Here is a 27,662-nt window from a genome sequence, read left to right as displayed (position 1 = left end):
AAAAATTACAAAAATTAGATCTATTCTGTCCTGTATATACTATTTTTAAATACTCATAGCCTCATAACAAATCTAATTGAATTATTGATGGTTTTTTTTATGGAAAATTAGTTTAATTTCCTAATTTTGTTAGCCAAAATTAGGAAATTAGGAAACCTATATTTCAATGTTTTTTACTATTCAATAATCAAAATTTTAGATGACTATAATAATATTATTAATTTTGGCTAGCTAAAGGTTTTATTCATTTCACTGTATGCTACTCATTTATAAAAATATTAATTTTAAGTTATTTTAACAAAAAATGAAAAATCAGCTCTCAAAAGGTTAATTCAGGCTTGGTTCCTTTTAATGTAAATTGTCATCTTATATTCTATTTTCTTTAATTAAAATGTGCAAAATTCGCTATAGTAAGATTCTATATATAGAATAATATTTTAATACATAAGTTATGACTATAGTGACTATTTAATATACAAATAAATTTGATTATATAGAATGTTCAGTAAGTAAGGAAACGAGTTTCTATTGTTCTTATTGTTTGTAACGATTGCCCTGTTTCCTTATTTATTTAACACACTGAACTGCTACAGCCAACTATTTTTTTTTTTATTGAATAAGAAAAATAAGAAATTAAGGTTTGTAAATAATTAACTTTATTCAAAATTAATATAATATAACTAAAACTCAAATATTTTGGTGTACAATTTATTTAATAACTAATTTTTAAAATAGAACAATTAAATTATTGATAAATGTAATATATCATAAATTATTACTTAGAAATAATATCACATCAAGCCTTAAAATTATACAAATAATTTAATAAATACATAATACATATGCAAAAAAACATCAGTCTTATTTAGCTTTTTAAGGCAAGTTTTAATTTTTGGTTTATAAAATAAGTTACTGCTACATGTTAAAATTGATTAAAATATTATACAAACAAATAATTCAGATCAGAATTTCCATTATATAGTTGAATATTGCCAGATAAATTAAAATGTTAGTGAACTATCACACTCATCAGCTGTATGCCCAAACACTAAATAAGTAATATTTAATAATAATATTTAGATAAATTAAATTAAAAATTTTCTATTTTATTAAAACTTTTTAACTATTCATGCTAAATAATTGTCAAAATAAAGAATACATTTTTAATAATATTTTAAAATATTGTAGCCTAAGATGCAAGATTACTTAGTTTATATTTTGGTCAAAATAATTTAGCGACAATATTTAATTCATTATTTTACTGTGTATAGATTTTTTAACACAAAAAGAGCAATTTCCTAGAACGAAAATTAGTTTTATTACTCTTTAGTAAATTTGATAAAACTTAAATAAATCTTAGTCTTATTGACAAGAATATTGATATAATTATATAAAAAACTAATTTTATACAATAGGAAAAATAAATTTATATTCTATACAATTTAATTTTTTTTGACTTTCCTGTGCAAACTATTACACCTAAATTAATGAAACTTCTCTGCTTCAAAATTTAGTACTCTTTAATTATATTGGTGCAAAAATCAGATATTGAATAAAAAATTTTGAGTAGTGTTATTATACTAGCCAACAGACAATATGTAATATTGCATCTTAAACTATACAAATATTTTAAATTAAAATTTGATGTTTTATTTTTATGTATGATAGTGAAAATTTTGAAATGTTGTGTGCTATTATTCACACCACGAGAAAATATTTTAATAGCATTTTTATTGACTTACTGTCACAACAAACACAAAATGGTTCTTCTTTTCTATTTGTTTTCTCATCAACTACTTTTCGTTTCCTATAAACTTTTGGAGACTCAGGTTTTTTAGGGCAATCATCTGTATCATGTGCATCAAATATTTCACAATGTTCACAATACAATCGAGTTGTTCTAATTTTAGGTTTTTTCTTTTGGTCACTAAAATTTTATATTTTAGATAAATTAAATATTCTGTCTATTAGAAATTTAGAAACTCAAATTCTTAATGAAAACTAAATTATTAATCTACCTTCCAGATTCTAAAATTTGCTTCTCCAATGCTTCTATTTTAAATTTATTATCTGATACTTTTGAATGGAGATCAGCTACAATGTTATTTAATAAATTAATTTGCCAATCTTTTTCTTCTAATATTTTTATGGTTTCTGAAATATATATACATTTTTAAGTTACTTATATTTTTTATACATACATATTATTTGTATATTTTCATTTAAAAAAATTGATTAAATCTACCTGATTTATCAGTTTCTTTATTATTATCATCATGACATGATTCATAGTTTACAACTATCTGTTGAAGTTTTTTTTTGTCTTCTAGTAGGCTATCGTATTTTAATTTATATTCATTTATATNTTTTTTTTTGTCTTCTAGTAGGCTATCATATTTTAATTTATATTCATTTATATGATCATATTCAGTTTTCACTTTTGATAACTATTATATACATATAAACATTTAGCTAACAAATTAACTTTAATCAAACTATAAACTGACAAAAAAATATTTCAATTTAAAGAAAATATTTACATAACACAAAGTTACATCATAAATTTAAAAATAAAACAGTGCATACCATACCTCTTGTCGTAATGACATATTTTCACATTCTTTTAGCTTGAAATTATTTTTAGCCGTCTTATACAGTTTTTGGTACTCTTCTTTGGTAAGCCCGTTGGGATTTTTTTCACTAAAAATTATATTCAAAAGTTATATAAAAATTAACTAAAAACTATTTAGAAAACATATTATATAACTTCGAATTAATTATATTAAAATTTGATAAGAAAATTATGTTGCTCTAAATATAATTTTTTATAACTTTTTGTACTTTATGTTGGTTAAATGATTCTACCATGGGAAAGAATGAAAAACCATTACGATAAAAATCAGCATTGGAGTTGTGCCCTTATACCTCAAAGCTTTTCTACTAGTATTATTATACCAAGAAGTTATTATAATCTAGAAGATATACTTTAATGGATTTTTTTATTAGTATATTTAAAATTTATAATTTATTTTATAATAGTATCTTATTGATTTTACCAACATATAAATAAAAACAAAGATTTAAAATTTAATTACCAAACATTGAAATATAATCATTTTTCCTATTAATTACGCTCAATAACTTGCCATATATAAAGTTCCCAAAATATAAAATGAAAATTCTATAAAAATGTCAAAAAGGGTATTTCAATATACAAATCTATCCCCTAGATCTCGTCTCAATGACTGTCATTATTATCCTAGAGTTTTTGTATTAAGTAATTGGAAAATTTTATTATCTATTTCTTACAAATTTTTACTTACATTTCAAAATCAGATACATCTGTTTCCATAACAGCAGATAACTTTTTGTGTAGGCCTAATATAATAGAATTTAGCATTTTTATTTCTTCATTTTTTTCTGCTATAAGGTGTGTTTCTGTAATATAATAAAATAATAATAAAAAAACAAATGTAGTTTGAACAATTAAAAAATACCAGATTTTTCTTGAGAAAGATCATTCTTAATGCCCACTTCTTTTAATTTCCACGAATTAAGCTAAAATTAATTCAATACAATTAAAATTTTTTTTGATAGGACATAATAAAATAATATAAACAATTATATTTAAAATAATATAATATACATAAATATTTATCATATTGTAATATATTATATTAAATATGTGAATATGTAAATGTGTTGAAAATAATTATTTTTATTCTAAATTTATGTTTTTATTATATAATTTATTTTCTGATTTTACATAAAACCTGTTTTAGGTTAGTAATTACTTCAAAATAATTTTTTTTAACATATAGAATAATATTTACATTTCAACTTGTTTAAATAATTATTTATCAATGAATTTTTAACACAGTTATAAAAAAACATGCATAAATATAATAAGATTATTAAATTTAATAATTATATATTTTATTATTTAAACATTTTTTATAAATTATATTTTAATTTATATTTTTATTCATCTGAAGAATTTATGTTTAAAAACAAAATTTAATTAATTATGAGAAATTAAACGTTTTTGGCTCTATCCTAAAAATGCCTAAAATACGGAATTGAAATGCGTTTCAAAACAAGTCATTTGTTTTTTTATTGAACTTTTAAAATAAATGAACAATGATTGCACATTACGAAAATATTTTTACCAAATTAAATTGTTATATGAAGCAAATTTATAAAATTAAAAAATATTTATAATGTATGTAAAAATTTACCTCAGTTTGTAAAACTATTATTTGATTTTCTTTGATTTTTAACATACTGTATGTTTCTTCATATTTTCTTTCAAGTGATTGCTTTTCTTTTCTGAAAATAAATTTATTAATGAAAAAAAAATTATAAATACTGATAAAAGTAAAAACTTACATAAAATTAATATTAGAAGAATTTTTTAAGCTAGTTTCAATACGTTCATTAAGATGATGATTTTCATCAGTTAGTTCTTGAATTCGAAATTCTAAGTGTTCACGATCTTTTCGTTCATTTTCGCTGAAAATGAATCAAAAGTTAAATTACATATAATTATTCTCGTTATTATTATATAATAAAAAGAAGTGAATTATGTACTTTAATTTGTTATTCATGGACAATTTATAGGGACTGTATGGGAGAAATGTACCATCCCCAAACGTTAATTAAGGTAATCCAATTGGCAAATTTATCACTAACAATTAGCAAAACTTACTCCACACCCTTAGCAATTGTATTTAGGATCGCCACTTATTTTAATTTAATTTAATTTCATCAATAATCTATGAGGCTGAAAAATATGATTTTTACTTAAACACTGGTAAAGGTGTAATAATAGATTTATTTAACTTTTTTTTCCTATTCTTAACACGTAAAATTTTAGAAAAATTAAATTTTCCGAAAACTTTTATTGTATTAAATAAAGTATGCGGGAAAAGTGAAACCATAATTACTCACTTTTTCTGTTAAACAGAGAAATTTGGACTAGAATTAGATCTTAACCAATTAGNGTTAAACAGAGAAATTTGGACTAGATTTAGATCTTAACCAATTAGTAGGGTGTTCAATATGTAAGGAAAAGGAATTTTGTTGTTCTAATTGTATGTAAAAATAGACCTGTTTTCTTACTTTTTTTAACTCCCTGTAGGTAATTGATATAACGTAAAGCTTTCCGCGGAGATGGGGATAACGTTCGTCCCTACTCAAATACGGTCTTACGCCACGACGCAATATAATATTTTTTTAATTATTTAATTAAATAAGTAATTACAGTAACATCTTTAAATTATCTAACTCCTCTTCCCAATTGACCTTCATGTTTATTTGTTTTTCACAGTTTTTACTATTTTCATCAACGGTTTGTTGTAAAGATGAAAATTTCATCTTATAGTCTTCGATTTCTTTATTACACAGAATATTTTCTTTATTAAGTAGTTCAAACTCATTTTTAATATCATTAATTTGTTTATTGTAATTATCCTGTTGATCTTGAAGAGCTTTTGTCATTTCACATTGTAAATTGCTTTTTTCATCCTCCCACTTCTTAATTTCACTTAAATAATGGGTAATTTTATTTTTCATTTCGGAATTTGATTTTTCTAAAGTAGCTGAAATTTCTCTTTGTTTAACTATATCATCATTAGCTAACTCTAACCTAATCATCAATTCCTTATCAACTTCATTTTCAGAAGATTCTTTTAAAATTTTCCTCAAATCAGAGATTTCTTTGATATTTCCATCAACAGTTAATTTAGTTTTTTTTTCTAATTCATCTATTTCTAATTCTATCTTTTCCTTATCTTTAAGAACTTCATAAACTATTTTTTCTTTTTCTTTGATCATTGAATCAAAATCTATTTTAGTTGTAGACAGTAAATCATTTAATTTATCTATATTTTTAATATTTTCTTCGATGATTTTATCTTTATTTAAATTCTCTTCACTCAATTTTTTTAATTCCATTTCTTTTATTTTAATTTGTTCTACCTTTTCTTCAAGATTAATTTTAATGCATTCAAGCTGACTTAATTTCTGTCTAAGATCTGCATTTTCTTTTTCTTTTTCTTCTATAATATATTTGTTTTGTTTCTCTAAAATTCCTTTTTCAGTAGTTAGTTCCTGAGAAAATAGTTTTTTTGTTTCTTCTTCTCGTTCTTTCAGTTTGATATCTAAATCTGTTGTCAATTTAGCCATTGAGCAATCAAACTCTTTTGTTTTTCTTTCATAATCTTCAATTGTTTTAGCTTTTTCTTTCAATACATCTTGTAATTTTCCCATTTCAATACTTTGCAATTTGCTCAGCTCTGACTGCTTTTCAAGATTTTCGTTTGCTTTTTGAATAGTAACAATTTTATCAATAAGATTTTTTTTTTCACTTTCTTTTTCAGTCAAAATTAATTTTATTTGGGATTCATAATTTTCTTTTACGGATTCTAAATGTTCATTTTCGATATTATTTAATTTTTTAATTTCTTCATCTTTTTCATTTATTTTGTTATTGTATTCAGTTACGACTTTTTCACTGGTTAATTTTATATTTTCTAATTTCATACTTATATCATCAATAGTTTTATTCTTCTGTTCAATTATTTCGTTTAATTTTTTAATATCTGATTCTAATGTATTACTATATTCGGTTTTTTTTTTAAGTGAATCTTTTGAGTATTCTAAATTTTTTAATGTGTCTAACAGTTTTAAATTTTCAGATTTGATACTATCGAGTTGTTTATTTTTAATAACTAATTCATCATTTAGTTTAGTGTTATCAAAAGTTAATTTGGATTCTAAAGTTTGAATACTACTTTGTAAATTAGTAATAGATGTCTTATAATTTGAAATTTCATTGAGATATTTTTTTTCTAATTCTATGTGACTCAGAGATTCTTTTTCCTTTTCAATTAATGTCTGTTCAAGTTTATTTGTCAATTCTTTTACTTGATCATCAATTGAAGCCAACTTGGAGTTTTGAATAATTAAATCATCAATTTTATTTTTTAATTGCATAACTTGGTTTTTATGAGCTTCAAAGTCATTTTGTTTTGCTGATTTTAACTCATCTAAAGAAAATTCCAGATTTATTAATCTGTCTTGATTTTGCTTCAGTTCTTCATTTTTAATATGTATCGTTTTTGACATTTCACGAACATAATTCTCATGACTTTCTTGAAAAATATCCTTCTCTTTTTTTAAATTTGATAGTTCATCATTCAAATTTTTAATTTTAAAGGATAGCTCCTTTTCAAGTTCATTTTTGTTCAAACTTTGTTGAGAATCTAAATCATTATATTTTTTTTCTAACTCTACAACAAAGTTTGATTTTTCTTCTAAATGTTTGATAGTTAATTTTAATTCATTACTTAATTTATTATTCATATCATCCAATTGTTCATTTTTAATCTGAATTTCATTTTTGTTTTGTATTAAAATATTTAACTGCTCCTCTATTTCTTTGTATTTAGCTTCATAATATGCTTCAATTTTAGTTTTAGATTTAATAATTTGTTCTTTTACATATAATAAAGTTACATTACATGATTCGATTTTTTTATTTTTATCCATTATTGATTGATCAAACAGGTTTTGTAATTGTTCTATGGTTTCTGAGGCAATTTCAGTTTGTTTTTCATGAGAATCTTTTAGCAGTTTTTTGTAAAAATCAATATTATCATTTTTTTGTTTCTTTAAGTCATCAATTGTCGCATTTACTTGTACTTTTAATTTATTAATCAGCTCTTTATCTTTAGATTGTGAGGACATCAAGTCACTAACTTTATTTTGCAGTTCGCTAATTTCTTGAGTTTTAGTTTTGGTTAAAATTAAAAGTTCATTATTTAACTCTTGAAGTTTTTTTTCATAAATCTCGAGTTGAACTTTCATATTTTCATCTTTTAATTCTATCATAACTTTATTATCATTCTTCAACTTGATAATTTCATTTTTTAAACCAACAATAATTTCATCATGTTCTTCATTTTTTAATATATTCAATGATTTAATTCCTTCATTTAACTGATCGATCATTTCTTGACTTTGTTCAATTTTTTTATTTTTTTCTTCTATAATTTTGTTTAAATGTTCAGTAGTTGTTTCTAATTTTTCATTTACTTCCTTTAACAAACGTTCATTAGTTTGAGTACACTCATTAAGTTGTTGGCGAAGTGTATTTAATAAAATGTCTTTGTCATTGACCTCGGAACTTAAATTAGACACTGATTTTTGTAACTCGTCTTTGTTATTACTTATAACGTTTTTCAGAGATTCCAATTCTTCTTTTACTCTACAAAGTTCTTCTTCTTTTTCAAAAATTTTCATAGTTTCAATTTCTACATCTTTTGCTAAATTTCTCTCTTTATCTAAGTCAACTTCTAACTCTTTAATTTTTATTAATAATTCGCTATTTTTATTTTGTAGTTCTATATTAGCAACATTTTTCTCTTCATTTGTGAACAATAAATTTTGATATTTTTCTTTTTCTTCATCTATTTGCTTCATTAAAGAAATTAACTGATCTTGTGCAGTGGCCATACTATGATCTTGAATTCTCCCTGTTAGAGTCTAAAAATTTTAAATCAATTGTTTAATCCCGAAAAAAATATTTTTAAGAAAATTATGTACTTTTAGGGTTTCTTCAAGTTTTTTTTCAGCTGTGTCAGCTTGATTTGCAGCTTTTGTAACTTGTGTTCGCAGTTGATCATTCTCATTTTTCATTTGGGTTAACTGAGTTTTTAATTTATCCATTTCTGACAATTTTGTTTGCTAAACACAAATGAAAACAAATATAAGATATTAGATGATAAATTATAAGTATTTATTTACTTATTAAATAACTTGTATATTATGAATATAACAAATTAAATAATACTAATCATGCAAATTAGATAGTAATTGTGTATTAAAATATTAAATTTGTATTATTTATACTATATTATGAAGCGATAAAATGCACAATTAATGAATAGTCTTATATTTTAACCTTAACTACGCTACAGCAGAATAGTTTTTTTAAATAAAATGATGAACCTTATATAGTTGGTTCGAAATTAAATAAAATTTTATATAAATCTATAACTTTAAGCTTAATGCATAATTAAGGCATAGGAAAAGACTAATTATACAAAATACTGAACATTAAATCCATTTATATAAATTTTTTAAGTTTTCATATTTCAAATTTCAATAAAAAATGTATAAAACTTCTTTTATTATATATGTGATTATATGATATTCATTAAGTAGTATGAAAAGGCTAGATTTAGAAATATAGAGAATTAACAACGTCACATTATGTTCAAAATTCAAAATATACGATCAAAACAAAAGAATTTATGAATAAAAGTTTTGAAATTTTTATGATTTTACGATAATGATAATATACTACGCTTTCCAAATTGATTACCTCAAACTATTTAATTATTGATCTACATTTTTTGAATAATGTATTAAAACTACTAAAAATAATGTCTTGAGAAAAAAAATATATAATATCATATATCAAAAAACTATGATCTTAAAAAAAAATTAGAAAGAAAAGATGTGAATAATAGCTGTTTTTTTATTAAAGCTTTTTTAAAATGCACCCTAAAAACTTAGGTCTCTTCAAAAACATGTCTAATTTAAAGCTGTAGGTCAAATATATTTTTAAAATTCTAGTTCTAGTTTTAGTAAATCTATGAGTTGCTAGCATTTATATTTATAAATATTCTAAAAGCACAGTTTCTCTATATTATACCTTTTTATTTTCACAAAATTAAAATTGTGTGTTTATTATTCTGTTTATAATTCAAAAAACAATTTTTGTTTATGGTAGATGTTAGAAATTAATGTAAATTAAAAAAAAAATTAATGGGTTGTATAGATAAAATAAATTTTAGTGAAATAAATAGTATAGCAATAATTTAATTATTATTAGAACTCTTTTCTTTTTTTGTGTGTTTTTTGTATCCAAATATCACTTCATACTTTTAGATCAGAATTACTAAACATTCGGTAATATAGGTCACTATGTTGTGGCCTCTCGTGTTATTTTTCTAGTATGAAATAAACAAAAAATAATACATATTTAAGAAAGAATTTCTCCTTAATTATCTAACCTCATATTTTGACTTTTAACAACACAGCGGGTCAGTGAATAATATTAAAATAAATTTAGTTTTAATTGTGCCTACAAATTTATTTCTATCATCATCTCCTTAGGCTTATTCCAACTATTTAGAGAATTTTACGCCGGCTGCCAACTTGACGCAACTTTATTATGGCTGAAAAAACCAATATTCGGCAAGGTGTGCGTCATTGTTAAAGTTCTCGCATGGTCAGGTGAACATCAGCGCGCTTAGCAAGCGCTATTGGATCACTGCCACTAACAAATTTATTTCTATCTACTAAGAAATTTTTTATGTTGATTCTTCTTGTCTTATAGTTGTGTCAACTTTATCTTTTTTAATGTTAACGTTATGTTTATAAAAAACATAATTATTATGTTTTCATTTATCATTCAAATTTAATCTATAATTTTTTATTACGTTTAATTAACATAATATTAATGATTAATATAGTGGTAATTTGTGATTGTGGTTTATAAAAATAGCTGAACAATGAATAGTAAATAAAATACAAATAATTATGATTTTTAGAAGCGAGTAGTAAAGTATTTTCACTATTGAAAAATTACAAACATTGGCACTAATTCCAATAAAAGTAGTTCGTTCCAGATATAACTACAAATAAAAATAATGCATTACAGTAGTGTTGCTACAAAGAGTGTGCTACTTCCAACTAATAATATTTCTAATATGATTATTCACTTATATTATCTTAAATACATAAATATCACTAAATAAGAAATAAAATTCATAGATTTCACAGTTTTGGGACGACTTTCCTAGATTTTAACGTAACTTTTTACAAAAGAAACTTATAATATGCACATATTTTTCAGAGCATATTGCATGTACATAATAGAAAACTATAAAAAATTAATTTCATAGGCGTTGTTTATAGTATCAAAAAGATCTTTAATATTTACAGCGCATTACATTTTTTATTATTTTTATGTGTTACCATTATAAATTTTGGTTCTGCACGTTTTAACTGATTTATTTTTTTTCACTTTATTTATGAACTTACTAAACAGTTATTTATACTGGTAGTAAAATATCGCTGATATTATTTGTCACGCATAAATCGGAAGTGTTGTAGATGTATTATTTTTAATAACGTAATAGAGAATTTAAAATCTGCAGTTGCTTTTGACACATATATGTATATAAATTAAATAATTTTTATTCAATAAAAAAAATTGGATTGTTAAGATTATAATGACTTTTAAACTTTTTTATTAATTATTAATATTCATTAATAACTCACTGCAATTTTTTTGATATCATTATATTTTTCTCGTCTCAATAAAATTCTTTGAGTAACACTAAAATTAATGTTAGATCAACCATAATAATAGTTTTTATTATATTCTACAATCAATATAAAATACTTTTGATCCAATAATTACTAAACAAAATAGCTATGGAAAAAACATTAAATTATTACTTTGTTTTATAACATAAAAATGTTTTAAAGACTTCAATTTTTTTTCCACTTAAGCTTCTATTAGTTTTGCTTTATAGATCACCATTAACTATTTTTTGGTTTAAAAAATATACACCCATAACACATTAAAACGGTCATATCATAACTTCCCCGATAGAAATCAAATACTTATAAAATATTTAATATTGAATAACATTAAAGCAAACATATAATATAAAACTTAATAAATTAATACTGTTAAGATATTACAAACGAAAACAAATTAATAACTAACAGTTTATGGACTGGACATTAAACAAAAACATTACAAAATAAAAATTGGCACAACAAATAACATAAAACATAACAATCTATTAACAAAATTTAAATTAGATAAAAGTTAAAAAAAATGTGTGGAACAATAAATTAGGATTATGAAAGAAGATAAAATCGAGTGATTTTGTTAATATTTTAAGTTAAATTTAAACAATGAATAGAATTTTTTTCAATTTAAATATTATTTTGAGAACTGATAATCCATTGAAGTTGTTTAAATAAAATCCATAAACAGATGGATATGGAATTGCATAGTTCCTTTAATAATAACCTGTCTCCCACTGTGGATGATATATTTTCACCATTCTCACTTCAGACTACAAATTATATAACATGAAAATAAATATCACATACGTATATTAGAGATTAAAATTACTTATATAGTCGTAAAAGAAAAATAATTATTAAGTCAAAATTCACTTACTATTGTCAAAATGTATTATTATAGTGATAAGCATTTTCGAATATTTTTTTTACAATCAAATAGTTCATTTTTAGCATAAACTATCAAAATATTTTATAACTATTGAATAGTTATAAAAAATATTTGAATAGACTATCAAATAGTTCTACCGAAGTGTGTTATAATAGATTATTTGAAAAGTTCTAACGAAGAATTTCATTAAGTTCACTTTATAATAAGAAAAAAATAAATTTTAATGAATATTTTACCTTTCTTAAAATAAATAACTATACAAATAGAAATTTAAAAATTACCATATTATTTATTTAAATTTTGTGACTTCTTGGTAAAACTTAAAAAATTACAAAAATGGGTCTAAAATTAAATAAAAATAAGACATCTTTTTGATTATCAAAGATAACTTTTCAGTTATATCAAATAGATCCGCCGAATAGTTTAAATAACATTTTGAATAGACTATAAATATAAACTATAGTACAATAGTTACTATTCAATATTTCCTATTATTAATTTTAATACTAAATAGTTAATAATTATTTCCTATACCGTGTTTGTGTGCCATATTATAATTAGCCATTTAATATTTAGAATCATGAGGAAGTTTTAATACAACACCAACATAGAGCGGAAAATTCTTAATAATTGTAATAATAGTTTTTTATTAACTATCTTCACACACAACTTTATTAAACACATTATTTTATTCAATTACTAGTTTAGATATGATGTTAAAACGTCATCAGTTTTATTTTGTGCATTGTTTAAATATATTTGTTAGAATTCATAATTAGTTTTTAAACAATTAGATTTTAAATAATCGATATTTACGCTAATTAAAATTAGCTTAAATTATCTAAGTACAGCTAAAATAGTTCTACACGTTTACTTAGCAATTATGAAATATTAAACATGCAACCTGTGCAAATATTTTGAATTTGTATTATTCATAGTAAATTTTTATTTAGTAAGCCTCAACTCGTTGAAGTTAATTAAAATTAATAATGTACAGGTGAACTAGCATTGGAGCAATAATAATCCCATCTGTTTATATTACTCCAATATATTTCTGAAATAATTAAGCAAATAATAACTTAAGTACCTTAGTGTTTTATGATATGTTAATGTATAAGCTATTTTCATGCAAATACCTTGTAGCGTAAAGAAGCAACTCCAAGCCTTACCCGAGTTGGTATCGATGACATTGTTGTTGTAGTAATACCACTTATCATTGATCCGCTCATAGATCCAGGAGAACGTTTTGTTTTATGGACGGCACAGTTAGCTGCCATTCGATTAGCTGACATTGGTGATTTTGATACTTTTGCAATAGGAGTAAATAAACCAAATTTATCTTCACATTCAAAATATCTGAATGTATTGGGAATAAAACCAAATATTTATGATAAAATACCCTCATTTTAAATTTATATTAATAAAATTTAATCATATTCATATAGTTTGTTAAAAATGATAAAATTACTTAATTCCATCAACGCTTCCATTGTTTTTCCCTAAGGGATCATCCAATTCAATACCACACCATTCACCTGGAGCAAATTGAGTAAAACCTCGATAACGTAAAACTCCTAATTTAGAACCTTGACCACTACTGATTATAACTCGATCACCAATTTTTAATTCACTGCTACTTTTTGATGTAGGTGTTTGACCAACATCTAGAATTCGAGATTTTATTTACAATGCTATAAATACATTATTCATTATACTCTTTTTACTTTTTGTAACAGTTTTAGGCGCAACTGATGAGTTCGAAACAGTTGAACTCTGTCTTTTTGGCATAGGCGTTGAAAATCCTAAAGGTTTACTGCTGATAAATGAATTTTGAACCATTGAATCTTCAGCAGATCCCAGAGGAGCTATTGTAAGATAAGTCAAACGACAGAATATGCCTCTTTTAGGTGGACACTGGAAATATTTTGTGCCACCTACTGATCCATCGTTTTTACCTGACAGTTATAAATTAGTTTAAAACAATGCGATATTAATTATTATTACTTATTTCATACCAATTGGTTCATCGAGTACTACTCCAGCCCAATCACCAGTTCCAAAGTTTGTTTCTCCTATATAAGCAATATTACCAGGTTTGGTACCACCTACCCAAACTCGATCTCCTATAATAAAATTATCCGTGTCTTCAGTTAAAATAACACTGTTTCCTGAAACATTTTTAATTAGATTTAATTTTAAACGTCTTATTTAAATAAATTCAGTGGTGACTACATGGGTTAATGTTAAATGACCATAAACTATGGAATTTTTGCTTTTACTTTTATTAATATACTTACACTAGGAAACTTAAACAATAGATTAAAACTAATTCATAGGGGTGACAAGTGGCTTCAGACCCCCGCTGAAATGATTGACAGGATTTTTTTTAAATCTACCTATAGTAAGTAAATTGAAAGAGATCAAAATAGTCGTTTTAAAAATTGTTATTTTCAAATTTTTCATAGAGAGTTTCTTTAAGCGGGATTTCCAATACTCCTCTATTCACGGAATAAAAAATGTTGAGTCTTATGAAAATTATTTACCAAGTCTAAATGACACTATAGAAGCCCAGTATGAGATTTGGCAAACTAAAAAATATTGAAAAAAATTTAAAGCCTGCAACTTGTATAGACTAAGTGAGTTTAATTGTTTATTGTACTCAAACATGTATCAGTTACTAAAAATACTAACAATAATTCCTGTATCCACCGCTATTGCTGAACGTAGCTTTTCAACGCTGAAAAGGCTCAAAATATATTTTAGAAATACGACTTCTGAATTCAGACAAATGGGAATAAAATTGTTATTATTTCATTGAGACATCGACGTGCGAGATGAAATGGTGTTTGACAAATTTGATAACAGAGAGAAATTTTAATTTAGATAAACTTTATATGTTTAGATTTTTTCAGCTTCGATGCGAAGCTGAGAAGGTATTAATTTTACTATGATATGTTTCTTTTTATATATATATATATATTTTTTTTTATTTGTGTCCGTCACCATTTTTTTTCAGCTCTCACCAAACCGATTTCTTTCAACAATACGTCAAAAGATCACAAATCTTAGATAGATTAGAAGACATTACCCTCAAAAATTGAAAAAATTTCCCTCATTCCCCGCAAATGGGGGAAACTTACAAAAAAAATTCCAAATTTAAAAATCGCTAATTTTTGACATTTTAAAAAAAATTTTTAATTAGAATTGTCATAACTTTTTCAAAAATAATCAAATCAATATATATAAATTTTTTATAGGTGCATGATATCTCTACCTATCATTTGATATATTTTTTTTATAAATCTGACCCTTTAATTGCCCACAGAGGGAATTCAAATGACAACTTTTCACAAAAAATTAACTTTTGAAAGTGCTCCGGAAATACTGACACTTTTATATATACCTTAAATTAAAGCTTATGTAATATACTTTATTATGGAAAAAAAAAATTTTTCGGATTGTATTTTGTCTTCACGGTGAAAATGGCTACCATATGCTATTTTTGTGTTATAATGTTCGATTTTATATTTTACATTTCCCTTTATACATTATAAGTATATATATTACCAGGCACGTAACCAGAAAATGTTTATTGGAGGGGCCAACAATTTTTGGCCCTTGTATCATTTTCCATAATTTGTTTCCCATAAAAAGCTTGTGGGGGGCTCCCTCCACTCCTCCTTAGACAGTATCCCATTCTATAGGATATATATAAAAGTGTCAGTCTTTCCGGAAAATTAAAAAAATTTAAGTGGAAAAAGTTAATTTTTTTTAAAAAAGTCATTTTAAATACCCCCCTGTGGGCAGGTTAAGAGTCAGATTTATAAAAAAAATATATCAAATGAAAAGTAACGATATCATGCATCTATATAAAAAAGTTATGGCAATTTTAAGTAAAAAAAAAATTGAAAAATTTTTTTGAAAATTATCGATTTTTAAATTTGTAATTTTTTGGGGGGTTTCTCCAATTTACGGGGAACGAGGGAAATTTTTTCAATTTTTGAGGGTAATGTCTTCGACTAGATACGATTTGTGATCTTTTGACGTATCATTGAAAGAAATCGGTTCGGTGAGAGCTGAGAAAAAGTGGTAACAGACACAAAAAAAACACATCATAGTAAAACCAATACCTTCTTAGCTTCGCATCGACGCTAATAAAATAATGATGTGAACATAAGCTGATTTAATTTTTCAACTTTTACGCTATTAAGAAAAAAATAATAATTTATACCTAAATACTAATAACAAATAAGTTATAAATAATTTTTAAAATATAAATTATAAACAATGTAAAATTGATTTTATTTAAAATTAAAAACAATTCCTATCTTTTTTTAATCATATTTTTATTACTATTATTTAGAGCACGCAAATAACAAAAACAAATAAATTACCTATTGTAACTACTAAATTATAAAAAAGAAACAAATTAAAGATAAGATTTATCAAAAAATTTTTCATAGAGTATACTCTATGGAATTTTGTAATCAACTAGATTCTAATGAATGCAGATACTTCGTAGTTTGTTATCATTTGTTGGACCAGAGTTAAAATAAATTTACCTACAACCACGTTTGGAGTAATTGGTATTCGATTTATTATTACGTCTAGAACGTTATCTTTTTCAAATAACGTTTTCTATGAATATAAAAATGAAAATACAGCCATAATAATGACTGTATTACTCAATAGTAATCACAAATTAATAATAATTTCAATGTATATAAGGCCTAGCACGTTTTTGATAATTCGTAAAAATAATTGAATTTTAAATTTGGGGGGGCCGGCCCTGGGCTACATTAAATCTAAGGGGGGCCAGGCCCACCCATGTCTACGAGCCTGTATATTACACTCATAAATCATAAAACTTGTAATTACTGTCAGATATACTTGACCCAACTAGGCCACGTCCCAACTGGGCCACGACCCCACTGTACTTGGTTTTTTTTATACTTCGTTGTATCATTTCAAAGTGAAATTTAGTATTGCAATTGAAATTATATACTAAATTCCTTGTTTTTAATGAGTTTTATAAAATTTGGAGGGTTAAGTCTTAGTTATGATTTTTTATAAATAATGTGTAATAGGGTAATTCCTGTGGGTCTGTGTTTGATGACATTTTATAACTGTTTTTTCCAAAAAAATTTCTAATTATACTTCTTGTTAAAACAATACAGCTTACATTAAGTTATAACCGCCACTGAATGAAATAAAACATAAATATAACTACTATTTAAATAAATAGAATTATTTCCACTTACTAGTAAAAACAGTTCCTAAAAAAATTGTTGAGAAAATTAAAGTTAACAATATTTATAAGATTTTTTAATTATTTAAATTTAAGATATTATTTTTTTATTTTTTATTTAATAAAATTCTGTAAATTATTCTTATTTTCTAACAACTGTCTTCACTAGTAGGATGCAGAATACTGCTTTAACAACCTACAGACAAACCTGAACTACGTCTAACACCAGCCTCGTGTAACCAACTAAGTCTACGTGCATCACCCATGGAGTATTCAGAACCGCCTAATATAAAAGCAATATATAACACAAATGAAACATCACTACAAGCAACAAAAGCGAATACTTACTAGATGATTTACGACCCTCATTGCTTACACCGTTTTGTTTCCCAGCAAATGACATATCTAGCGCAATGAAGAACATCAAAAAACGTGCATTAGATGAAAAACAAAAGAATATGTTTAAAATTAAAAATAACAAAATTCGTAAATATTTAAGCAAAAAAAAAAAAAAATGAGTAATAAAAGTACAACATAATAATACATTACTAGATTGAAAAAATAAAATTAATTGGTAATAGTACCTTTATTTAATATTAGTGACATTAAAATATTTACAATAAAAATACGCAAAATAATTAACTAGCTAATAAAAGAATATCAGATATTTCACCATAAGCTTATCCAATAATAGTAATAGAAGGTATGTTATTAAAACGTAGTCAAAAATGTTATATGTAATGAAATATACAATGTTAGACATATTGTTCTTAGATATAAAGTTAAAGTAATTATTTTAGAATATCCTAAAATAATTTTTTTTAATTAAATTGTTAAAAAACTGGATTCTACATTAATTTTTTCGAGCTAAGTCTTTTATTTTCCATTTCAGGAAACTAGCTCCCTAATTCCACTAATTTCCTTATTTATGTTAATGTTTATTTATCATATTAGAAATGTGTTAATCACGTTAAATATTTTAATAATTTTTTTTAATTTTATAAAGTAATAGAACATTTTTAAATGATAATTAATTAAAAATTATAAATGTTATAAACAGTACAAATAGTTTTTATTACAATATATACATATATAAAATTTTTTGTCTAGTTTTTATAATTTATAATAGCATCACTAGTCCAATTAGCTTTTAAAATAACAATTTTATATACAATAATAAGAAAATCCGATGAATAAATTAGACCATATACACAGCGTGTAAAGACATACAATTTTTATAAAATTTTGAATTTCGCTCAACTGTTATTTTAACCAATTAACTGAAAAAGCTAATTTATTTCAACATAAAATTATATTAACTGATTTTTTTTTTAATAACAAGTTATAAATATCGATCAGTGCAACCAACACCAAAACGAATAAAAAAATTGTCGTTATCACTTGTATTTACTTCCTATTAGTTTTAAATGATGAAAATCGATTTTTAGCCTTTCCTTTCATCACCGACCAATAAAAAATAATATTATAAGATTTTAGCAAAAAAAATTTATTTTAGATGAAATAAATATTTTTTAAACTGGTTAAGTTAAAACAAAAATTTAACATAGCTAGTTAAATTTATAGTTTGGTAACTTTTAACTGTTATTTCATCAACATTGTTCATCCAAAACTTGACTTAACTTGAATTAGTTATTTTGATTAACTTGCTTATCTTTGTTCAATATGTGATAACTATATATATTTATATATAACATGTTGGGAAAATACAGAAGAAATAAAATGTATACACAAAATAAAACATGCAAAATTTAAAATTAAATAAAATTAGCAAGCTTTTCTAATTTTAAAACTAGTTTTTAATTAATTATTTAAATGGCAACCATGATTTTTTTAAAAAGTGTACTTAGTTATTTACCTGCTAATTTTTTTGATCCTCCACTGTCCAATTTCGTGACAGTTGAACGAAAACCATCTAAAACGATATTGTTAATTATCTCAATAAAAGTATTATAAATAAAATTTCAATATCAAATAATAAGCATTGTAATTTATACATGTGTTACTGCTAATTTTTTTAATGGACAATAAATTGAATGTTTATATATTGTTTGATTTTTTATGACCTTCTATATACGCCACCGCATACTTTAAAGGAAATATTACCAATAAATAAATGAATATACAAGTGTTAACTTAACCAAATGGATATCACCTCAGGTTTTTTAACAACAAATAATATTATAAAATCCTTCTTTAACAATATTTATACAAACATTGTCGTTTCCACACTCCAAAACCTTGATCACATTGAAGTAAAATCAAACATAGCATAGTATTTACAATTACAAATGATGTATTTAACTTTATTCACAAATACAATTTTATGCAAACATCGATAATTAATCTTAACAGATAGGTGTTAATCATTACTGAAAAAAATGTTAGGTTTTACAAATAGGTCATAAGTTTAAATCACCCACCAACGAAAATAGATGTGGGGGCACTAATATAAAACTTACGTAGGACGAAAAAACATGTTAAAACAACCGGATACGTATTAGAAACAAACAAGATTAATACATAATTTAACGAACATCAAAGATATAGACATCATTTAAATTTTGTATTAAAACTTACTCAAAAATGTATAAATGAAATTTTAAGTATTATTTTTGTATTTATAAGATAGGATATCATAATTCATTTTATATATAATATCAATTTAAAATTTATTTACATAATAATTATATAATATAATATAGGGTGATTCATTTATCGTCGACACTAAATTTCTCCTAAAACAATTATTTTCATTATTTTTGTTTATTTTTCAATTTATAAGCGATTAAATATTTTTCAATTCATTCCTTATCTCTAAGAGCATCAACTATATTTTTTTAAATGACATAATATATATTTAATTATTTCATGTAAACACTAAAAAAATATAGACCTAATATATATTTATCCACTTATAAATTAAGAAATAAATAATAATAAACAGAATCAAACATTTTTTTTTAAATTACCATCTATAAAAATTAAATACGTATTTTTTTAAACAAATATAATAACAAATCTAAAATAATTTTTTACATTAAGTTTAATAATAAAAAATATAAATCAATAATAAATAAATTAAAAACTAATTCAAAATATTTTAATTTCCAAATCCAATTTTTAACTATTAGTAAATATTCAACATTATTTTTTAAGAAATATTTTGTAATAAAAAAAAATTAAAGGATTCAATACAATAACTATCACCATTTATTTTTCAAAATTCGTGTTTTTATATTTTTAAATAAAGAATATTTTTTTATAAATTTAATGTGATCCATTAAAAAATTGAATATTACATTTACCTAATATTCAGAGTTTAATATCACAAATCTTTTTGTGCTCCCTGAGCAATTTAAAAAGTTTGATATAAACAAAAGAAATACAATTATTATGATCTTTAAAAAATACATATTTCTAAAAAAATTTTCTTCCATTTACTATAGTTCGGTTTTTTTGTATAATAAATGTACATAGTTTTTTTTCGAAAAAAAATTCTTTATAACTATTACCAATAAAATTCCTTAGTAAAATCAACAAACTTTTTTATAATATAGTCTTATAATAATTTTGTTAAATAAATAGTATATTTTTATAATGGAAACATTATTTTCTGATGATTCAACAAAATTTTAGTTATTTGATCAATATTTTATTCTTCTATCAAATTTAAGATTAAATAAACAAAAAGTTTTTGATAATGTATTTGTTGATTTTACCGGAAGATTTATTCAGTGTAATTGTTACACGAACTGTTATTTATGGAGAAAAGAGTTTTAACTGTTACTACCTGTTTCTAAATAAATATTCCTATTTTCAACTTTCAGATAAAATATAATCTTAAATTAATACTTGATGACAGTTTAAATTATATTTAAACATATAATGAAAGTCATACATTTTTGGAATATTTGATTAAAAAAATTTTTTTTTTGAATTTTTCATATTTACTATATGAATAAACATTTTAAGTTATTGTATTATATTATTTATAAAATTTAAAGATGAATAATGTGTAAAATAAAACCTGTATTATCACAACTCCGTATAAAAAAAAACTGTTATATTGCTTGTATATAGCTAAATAAATTTATTATAGATTAACAGTCAATATTTAAATAAATTTATGATTTGTTAAAAGAAATTTGTCCTACCATCTGCACGACAATACAAATCCAACTTTTTCGGTAAAATATCTTCGAATATTGGGTTAGGCATGTCAACTGACAATTGATAATATGAACACTAAACTTAGCTGTTGAAGTATTTACAAAAACTAAACGATTCTGACCGTAACCTTGTCATCAATAAAGGTGCGGAGAAAAACGCCTACTAATATTATTTTTCTGCGAAGGTGTTTCAGGAGTGGCCCCCTTCTATAATTCAGGATAAATTATATGAACTAAGTATCTAAATCTTAAAATACATTTCATTAAAGCCATTTATGTCAACAAAATAAGAAAAATTCCTATAAAAATCTATTATGTTTATCTAGATATATCCATGCCTTAAAAATAGTCGCTTGGTTATAAATTGCAATCTAAAATTAAACTTGATAGAGAAATAAATGATATAAATAGATGAAAGAATACCATTAAAAGGATGACGAGATCTAATTTTTTAAACTTGTATAATTTTCGGGTAATAATATCATGAATAAATCTGACTCACCAAGTTTTATGGAAGATGAGCTAGGTATCCTTGACACTCCCATTGTAGGGATTTTTGTAGGTGGTTTTAAGCCCGAAGATTTTGTATCCTTATTTTCTGAATTTTCACTCATTTTGGATTTTAGTTTTCAATATTAAATAAATTAAGGTAAATTAATTATTAAATGTATTACACTTTCAAACAGTTTCAGCTTCGACAAAAAATAATAATATTAAATAGGTAGATTAATTTTGCTTTACTTTTTTGAGTAATATTTAACTATAGGATAAAAATTATACAACCTGTAAAAAAAAAAAAAGAAGAATGAAAAGTTAGTTGAACATGCAATATATGCATTAAACATAGTGGACTGACAACTCTTATAACTTGTGATATAATTTCGCTACATTTTTTTTTAAATAATTTAAATATTCTTAGACTACGTTAAATTTTATATATATATATATATATATATATATATATATATATTTTTTAATAATAAAAATAAAATTTAATTTTAAAATAGTTTTTTTTTCAGGTTTTTCTTAAAATAATTTTTAATGGGCCGATAGCAACGTTAGGATTAGTACTTATTTAGTTATAATCATTTAATAACATCGTTTGAGTGGAAATAGCTCGTATATGGAGTATGTGCAATCCATCCGCGGTACATACGAATCCTATATATTAAAGTTCTTGAACTTGATAGTGATGTAATTACCTGACAAATTTCAAATTTCAACCTATATTAAAAATTAATTTGCTGGGTCCCAACTGTTTAGGTTTTTTTTTGTTTATTAATTGATTGGTTCACGGTTAGTGAATCGTCCTTTGATTCAATGATATAAGCGTATATGTAAGGTGATTAAAATCCTTAAATATTGCCGTAGCCCCTCAATATTTTAGAAAAATATAAGTAGGAAGTCTACCTAGCTTAGCCGTATCTCGTTCTGTAAGTACCAGGGTTTGATTCCATTATGCTAGCCTACGTAGGTTTTCCTGTTCTCTCTGACACAAGCAATAACCTTTAGAATGACGTTAAACATAAATAAATTATAAAACTATCAGAAAAAATCAGAACCTGTGTTAGAAAAAAAAACCAGCACAGTAAGGTCGCGGAACAGTGGGGACGTGACATAGTTGGGTCAAGTATAATGATATCTGACAGTGATTAAAATCACTATCATAAAAAACGGTTCGATGCAAATCTGTAGTGTTTAATTTAAAAAAATTGGTGGATTATTCCAAAAGCTACATGATTAAGTCCAAACATTTTTTTTCCATAATAAAGTAAATTACATAAGCTTTAATTTAAGGTATATATAAAAATGTCAGTATTTCCGGAGCACTTTCAAAAGTTAATTTTTTGTGAAAAGTTGTCATTTGAATTCCCTCTGTGGGCAGGTAAAGGGTCAGATTTATAAAAAAAATATATTAAATGATAGGTAGAGATATCATGCACCTATAAAAAATTTATATATATTGATTTGGTTATTTTTGAAAAAGTTATGACAATTCTAATAAAATAAATGTTTAAAAATGTCAAAAATTAGCGATTTTTGAATTTGTAATTTTTTGGAGATTCCGCTTATTTACGGGGAATGAGTGAAATTTTTTCAATTTTTGAGGGTAATGTCTTCGAATAGTTACGATTTGTGATATTTTGACATATCGTTAAAATAAACCGGTTTGGTATGGGCTTCGAAAAAGTGGTAACTGTCACAAAAAATAAAAAAAAAACACATCATAGTAAAATTAATACTTTATCAGCTTCACATCGAAGCTAAAAACTAAAACTCAAAGAGGTACGGTGTACCGAGTCGATAACGCAGCAGTGCTTCATGCGCACTGTCTCGAGTTCGAAATTAAGTCACTGTTTCATTTGCTAAGCGAAAGATCAGTTCAGTAATTGGTCTGTCCAGCAACGGACTAAGCAAAACTTAATAATGTTTTCATGACAGAGGAAACTATAACAATGGCTCTCAGTCACCGATAGACTTTAAATGATCAGTGGGTGCTAATTATCTCCAGCTCATCATTGAAAATTGTAACTTGAAAAGTAAGAAGTTTAGTTGAAGATGAGAAATTGAAGAATATCTTGAAAGAAATGGAGTAAGTAATACAAAGTAGTAAGAGTAGGGTAATTTTATAACAAAAAATGACAAACACTAAATATATTACTCAAGTAGCAATGAATCAGAATATCGGTATGGAGTTGCCATCATAGTAGATAATGAAGTGGAAAAATTTGTGACTATATTTATACCCATATTAGAGAGGATTAAGATGCTTAATATTGCTTGTAAGAGATTATTAATCTGATTATAGTTTATGCTCTAACAAGATAAGTTAGACGAAGAAATAGAAATTTTTTATGTAGATATTAATACTCATACAATGACTACAAAAGATATGACATCACTATGAATTTGGGAGACTTAATGCAAAGGTCTGGAACATTGTAGTTGATCGATGCATAGGAGTGGTGACAGGAATTAAAGTGGTGATGGATTCATTGAGTTTTGTCAAAATAAAGAAATGATTGTGACCAACACACAAGATTCAAATAACCCAAGAGACGCTTATATACTTGGAAAGCTCCGGCTGACAGTCATAATAATAACAATATTAGAAATCAGATTGATTATATCTTAATTAAAAAAAGATTCCGTAAAACACAATGTAAAATATGTGGCACTATTAGGAGAAATAAAGGGGGAATCATAATTATAAACGATAATAGTATAATAACAGATATGAAAAGAATGATTAGAAGATGAATAGAATATGAACAAGAATATTTTTATAGAATAAGCTAGAACAAGATAGTATTAGTTTGGATAAGGGATTTTATATAATGAAAGAAGAAGTATCAAATATATTGAATAGTGTTAAGCTAAGGAAAGCAGCAGGTCTTGATGAAGTCCTCTTGGAATGTTTAAAATACTTGATGATGATGGTTTAGTTATGTTAGTTTATTTATTCAATACAATATATATTTCATAGGAAAGATTCCAGAAGAATAGTTAACCTCTACTTTTATTACATTGCTTCAGAAAAATAACTTTAAAGAATGTTGAACTATAGAACAATAGCTTTAATGAACCATGTCTTGAAATTTTTAAAGGTCATATTTTTGTTAATTTAACTGTTGGCTTATTTTTGTTGCAATACTATATTTAAAAATTGCACGTTGATAAATAAAACAACAATAAATAAAATTACTTTCTAATATATTTCATACAATATTATTTTGGTTTATCTGTTAATAAGAAAAACGTTTTATAAGTTATATATTAACTACTTGTTATAATACTTACAAAAATAACGATAAACAAAATTCAAATTATTTTTTAAGAATAAAATTCACAAATACACTTTATAAAATAATTTAAAAAAAAATTAAAACAAAAAAAAATAATAATTAGAAACGAAAACGAAACTCAATTAAACTTCGTCGAATTGCTGATTTTATTGTGTTGTCAATGACGTTATCACTTCATAATAATCGTTATCACACAATACGTTAAAAGTAATTGAATAATATAATAATTAGTGATGGGAAATATCAAATAGTAACTATGGATAGTCACTCAAAAACTATTTAATAGTCTATTCGAATAGTTTTTAAAACTATTCGGTTGTATAAACACAATTCAAATAGTTAATCGATAGTTTAAAATATTCGAAAATGCCCATCACTAAATATTAATATTATGATAATGTCAATAATTTTGATATTGTCAAAGATTATCTGAGGATTATATGAGGAAATTGTTTGTCGAATTAATATATTTATAATAACTATTATTTATTAATTATGGTTATTACAGTGTTTGGAAATAACGTCGTTCATATTTGATGAACGTCACACAACACGATTAATTTTTCAAATAGAACGTAAATGTAAACGACAATCATATTTTTTACAAATTCGAACGATTTTAATGCATTCACATAATTAACAATAATATTATGTCTTTAGCGTTGATAATGGTAACCATTGTTTCCGAAATACGTATCCGTAACTTTTTAGTAATTTTTTTGTGGCTTTTAAGTTTAATTTTTTTTAGTTTTTCAAAATTAATAATATTTTTAATATAGTTTTAATTTTATTTAATTAATTAGCCACAAGTGATCAATTCTTATTATTAAATAATATTATTGTTTCTATGAACTCATAACGAATTGGCATAATGAAATTGTATAAAAAAAACTAAAGTGTGATACACACGAAGAGATTTATTCGCTAGCTGTGACGGATAGAAAACCACGTCTGTGCTTAGTATTCACACGCAAGTTGAACGGTGTTCCTACTTGTAACTACTTGAAGTCGGCCACCCGTATCGTCAACCTCCATTTAACACGATATCCCACATCATCTATACACACTCTAGGAGTCCTCTCATATCACCCAACCATCTCTTTTTTCGCTTTACCTCTTCTTTCTGACACAGCCCCGCGAGTCGTGCCACCTTTACCAGCCGTCGCCCTACTATGAGTATTTGACTGACAAACATCGCGTGCCATACGCCACGGTGCAAAGTCCAGCAAGGCCGCACGGCCGACGACGACCCGCCGCAAATGATACGTTGAGTCTTCTACCCGTTGTCAAAGTGATAACGTTGAGGATGTACGCCACCGGCTTCGGACTCGACGAACCGATATGCACCCGCACACCGTCACCATCAACGCTGCTAACTTTTTGACGCCGAAGAACATGTCCGACACCGCGTTGCCGACGCCAGCGAAAGTGCCGCGATATTATGCGAAGATTATTATTAACTGTGTTCGTCTTTTCAGTTTTTTTTAATTTTAATAACATGTTGATGTTTATTAATAAACGGTTCTCTACACTTAAAACCAGTGTCGACTACATTATTGCGACGTAAGTCGTGTCATTCCTTCAACATTCACTTCTATAACAGTTCTTATAACTCTTGATTTCTCATAATATGACAACTAGCCTATTTTGTCTCATCTTATTCATGATCAATGCTTTCTCTTACATATTCACTCCTTTTTCTATCTTCTCTAATCACTCCTCATCCATATAAGCATTCTCAACTTTACTATACTCATTTTTTACTCCATTTTCTTAATAACCACTCAACACTGACCTATACAACATAATCTCGTTACAGTTATATTAGTTACCGTTTAATCTCATTGGGATACTTCTATAGCAGAAAACACCAGTCACTTATCTCCACTCGATCCATCTATACTTAATTCTATGTCTAACATCCTCGTCAATATTACCGTTATTTCGTACGAATGATCCTACATATATATTTAAAACTTTCCACCTCACCTTGTCTCGAATTAAATAATTTTAAATTATTAACAAACCCTACAAAAGATACGCAACAGTAGACTGCTCACGATATTTTTTTGAATATATTTTAGTCTATCATAATGGTCAAATTATACTTTTAATTAAGAAATTAATAATAA

General features: G+C 24.6%; 1 protein-coding gene across 9 annotated transcripts; it reads right to left on the bottom strand.

Moving 5' to 3' along the window:
* Positions 1 to 706: 706 nt before the first annotated feature.
* Positions 707 to 25,657, bottom strand: LOC126896963 (CAP-Gly domain-containing linker protein 1-like). 9 transcript variants are annotated; one of them, XM_050670221.1, is made up of 21 exons: positions 25,526 to 25,656; positions 22,227 to 22,507; positions 19,411 to 19,467; positions 17,883 to 17,939; positions 17,743 to 17,817; positions 14,302 to 14,454; positions 14,011 to 14,241; positions 13,755 to 13,950; positions 13,423 to 13,642; positions 8,608 to 8,748; positions 5,264 to 8,547; positions 4,390 to 4,512; positions 4,239 to 4,329; positions 3,498 to 3,558; positions 3,324 to 3,438; positions 2,592 to 2,700; positions 2,388 to 2,447; positions 2,246 to 2,333; positions 2,019 to 2,154; positions 1,743 to 1,927; positions 709 to 1,048 (listed from the first exon to the last, which is right to left on the bottom strand). In XM_050670221.1, exons 2-21 carry the CDS (start codon positions 22,336 to 22,338, stop codon positions 1,002 to 1,004), a joined length of 5,541 nt encoding a protein of 1,846 aa, XP_050526178.1. In that variant the 5' UTR covers positions 22,339 to 22,507; positions 25,526 to 25,656; the 3' UTR covers positions 709 to 1,001. The 9 variants fall into 9 exon arrangements, with proteins under 9 accessions (XP_050526179.1, XP_050526182.1, XP_050526184.1 ...); XM_050670216.1 differs by having other exon boundaries at positions 710 to 1,048; positions 2,246 to 2,447; XM_050670219.1 differs by having other exon boundaries at positions 711 to 1,048; positions 2,246 to 2,447; positions 13,456 to 13,642; positions 25,526 to 25,655.
* Between the last annotated feature and the right edge of the window lie 2,005 nt (positions 25,658 to 27,662).

This window comes from Daktulosphaira vitifoliae, unplaced genomic scaffold, assembly GCF_025091365.1.
Source record: "Daktulosphaira vitifoliae isolate Bord-2020 unplaced genomic scaffold, ASM2509136v1 Scaffold_1, whole genome shotgun sequence".
In the NCBI taxonomy this organism is placed as follows: Eukaryota; Metazoa; Arthropoda; class Insecta; order Hemiptera; family Phylloxeridae; genus Daktulosphaira; species Daktulosphaira vitifoliae.
The sequence above is the reverse complement of the archived record's forward strand: the minus strand, read 5'-3'. Positions and strand labels throughout refer to the sequence as shown.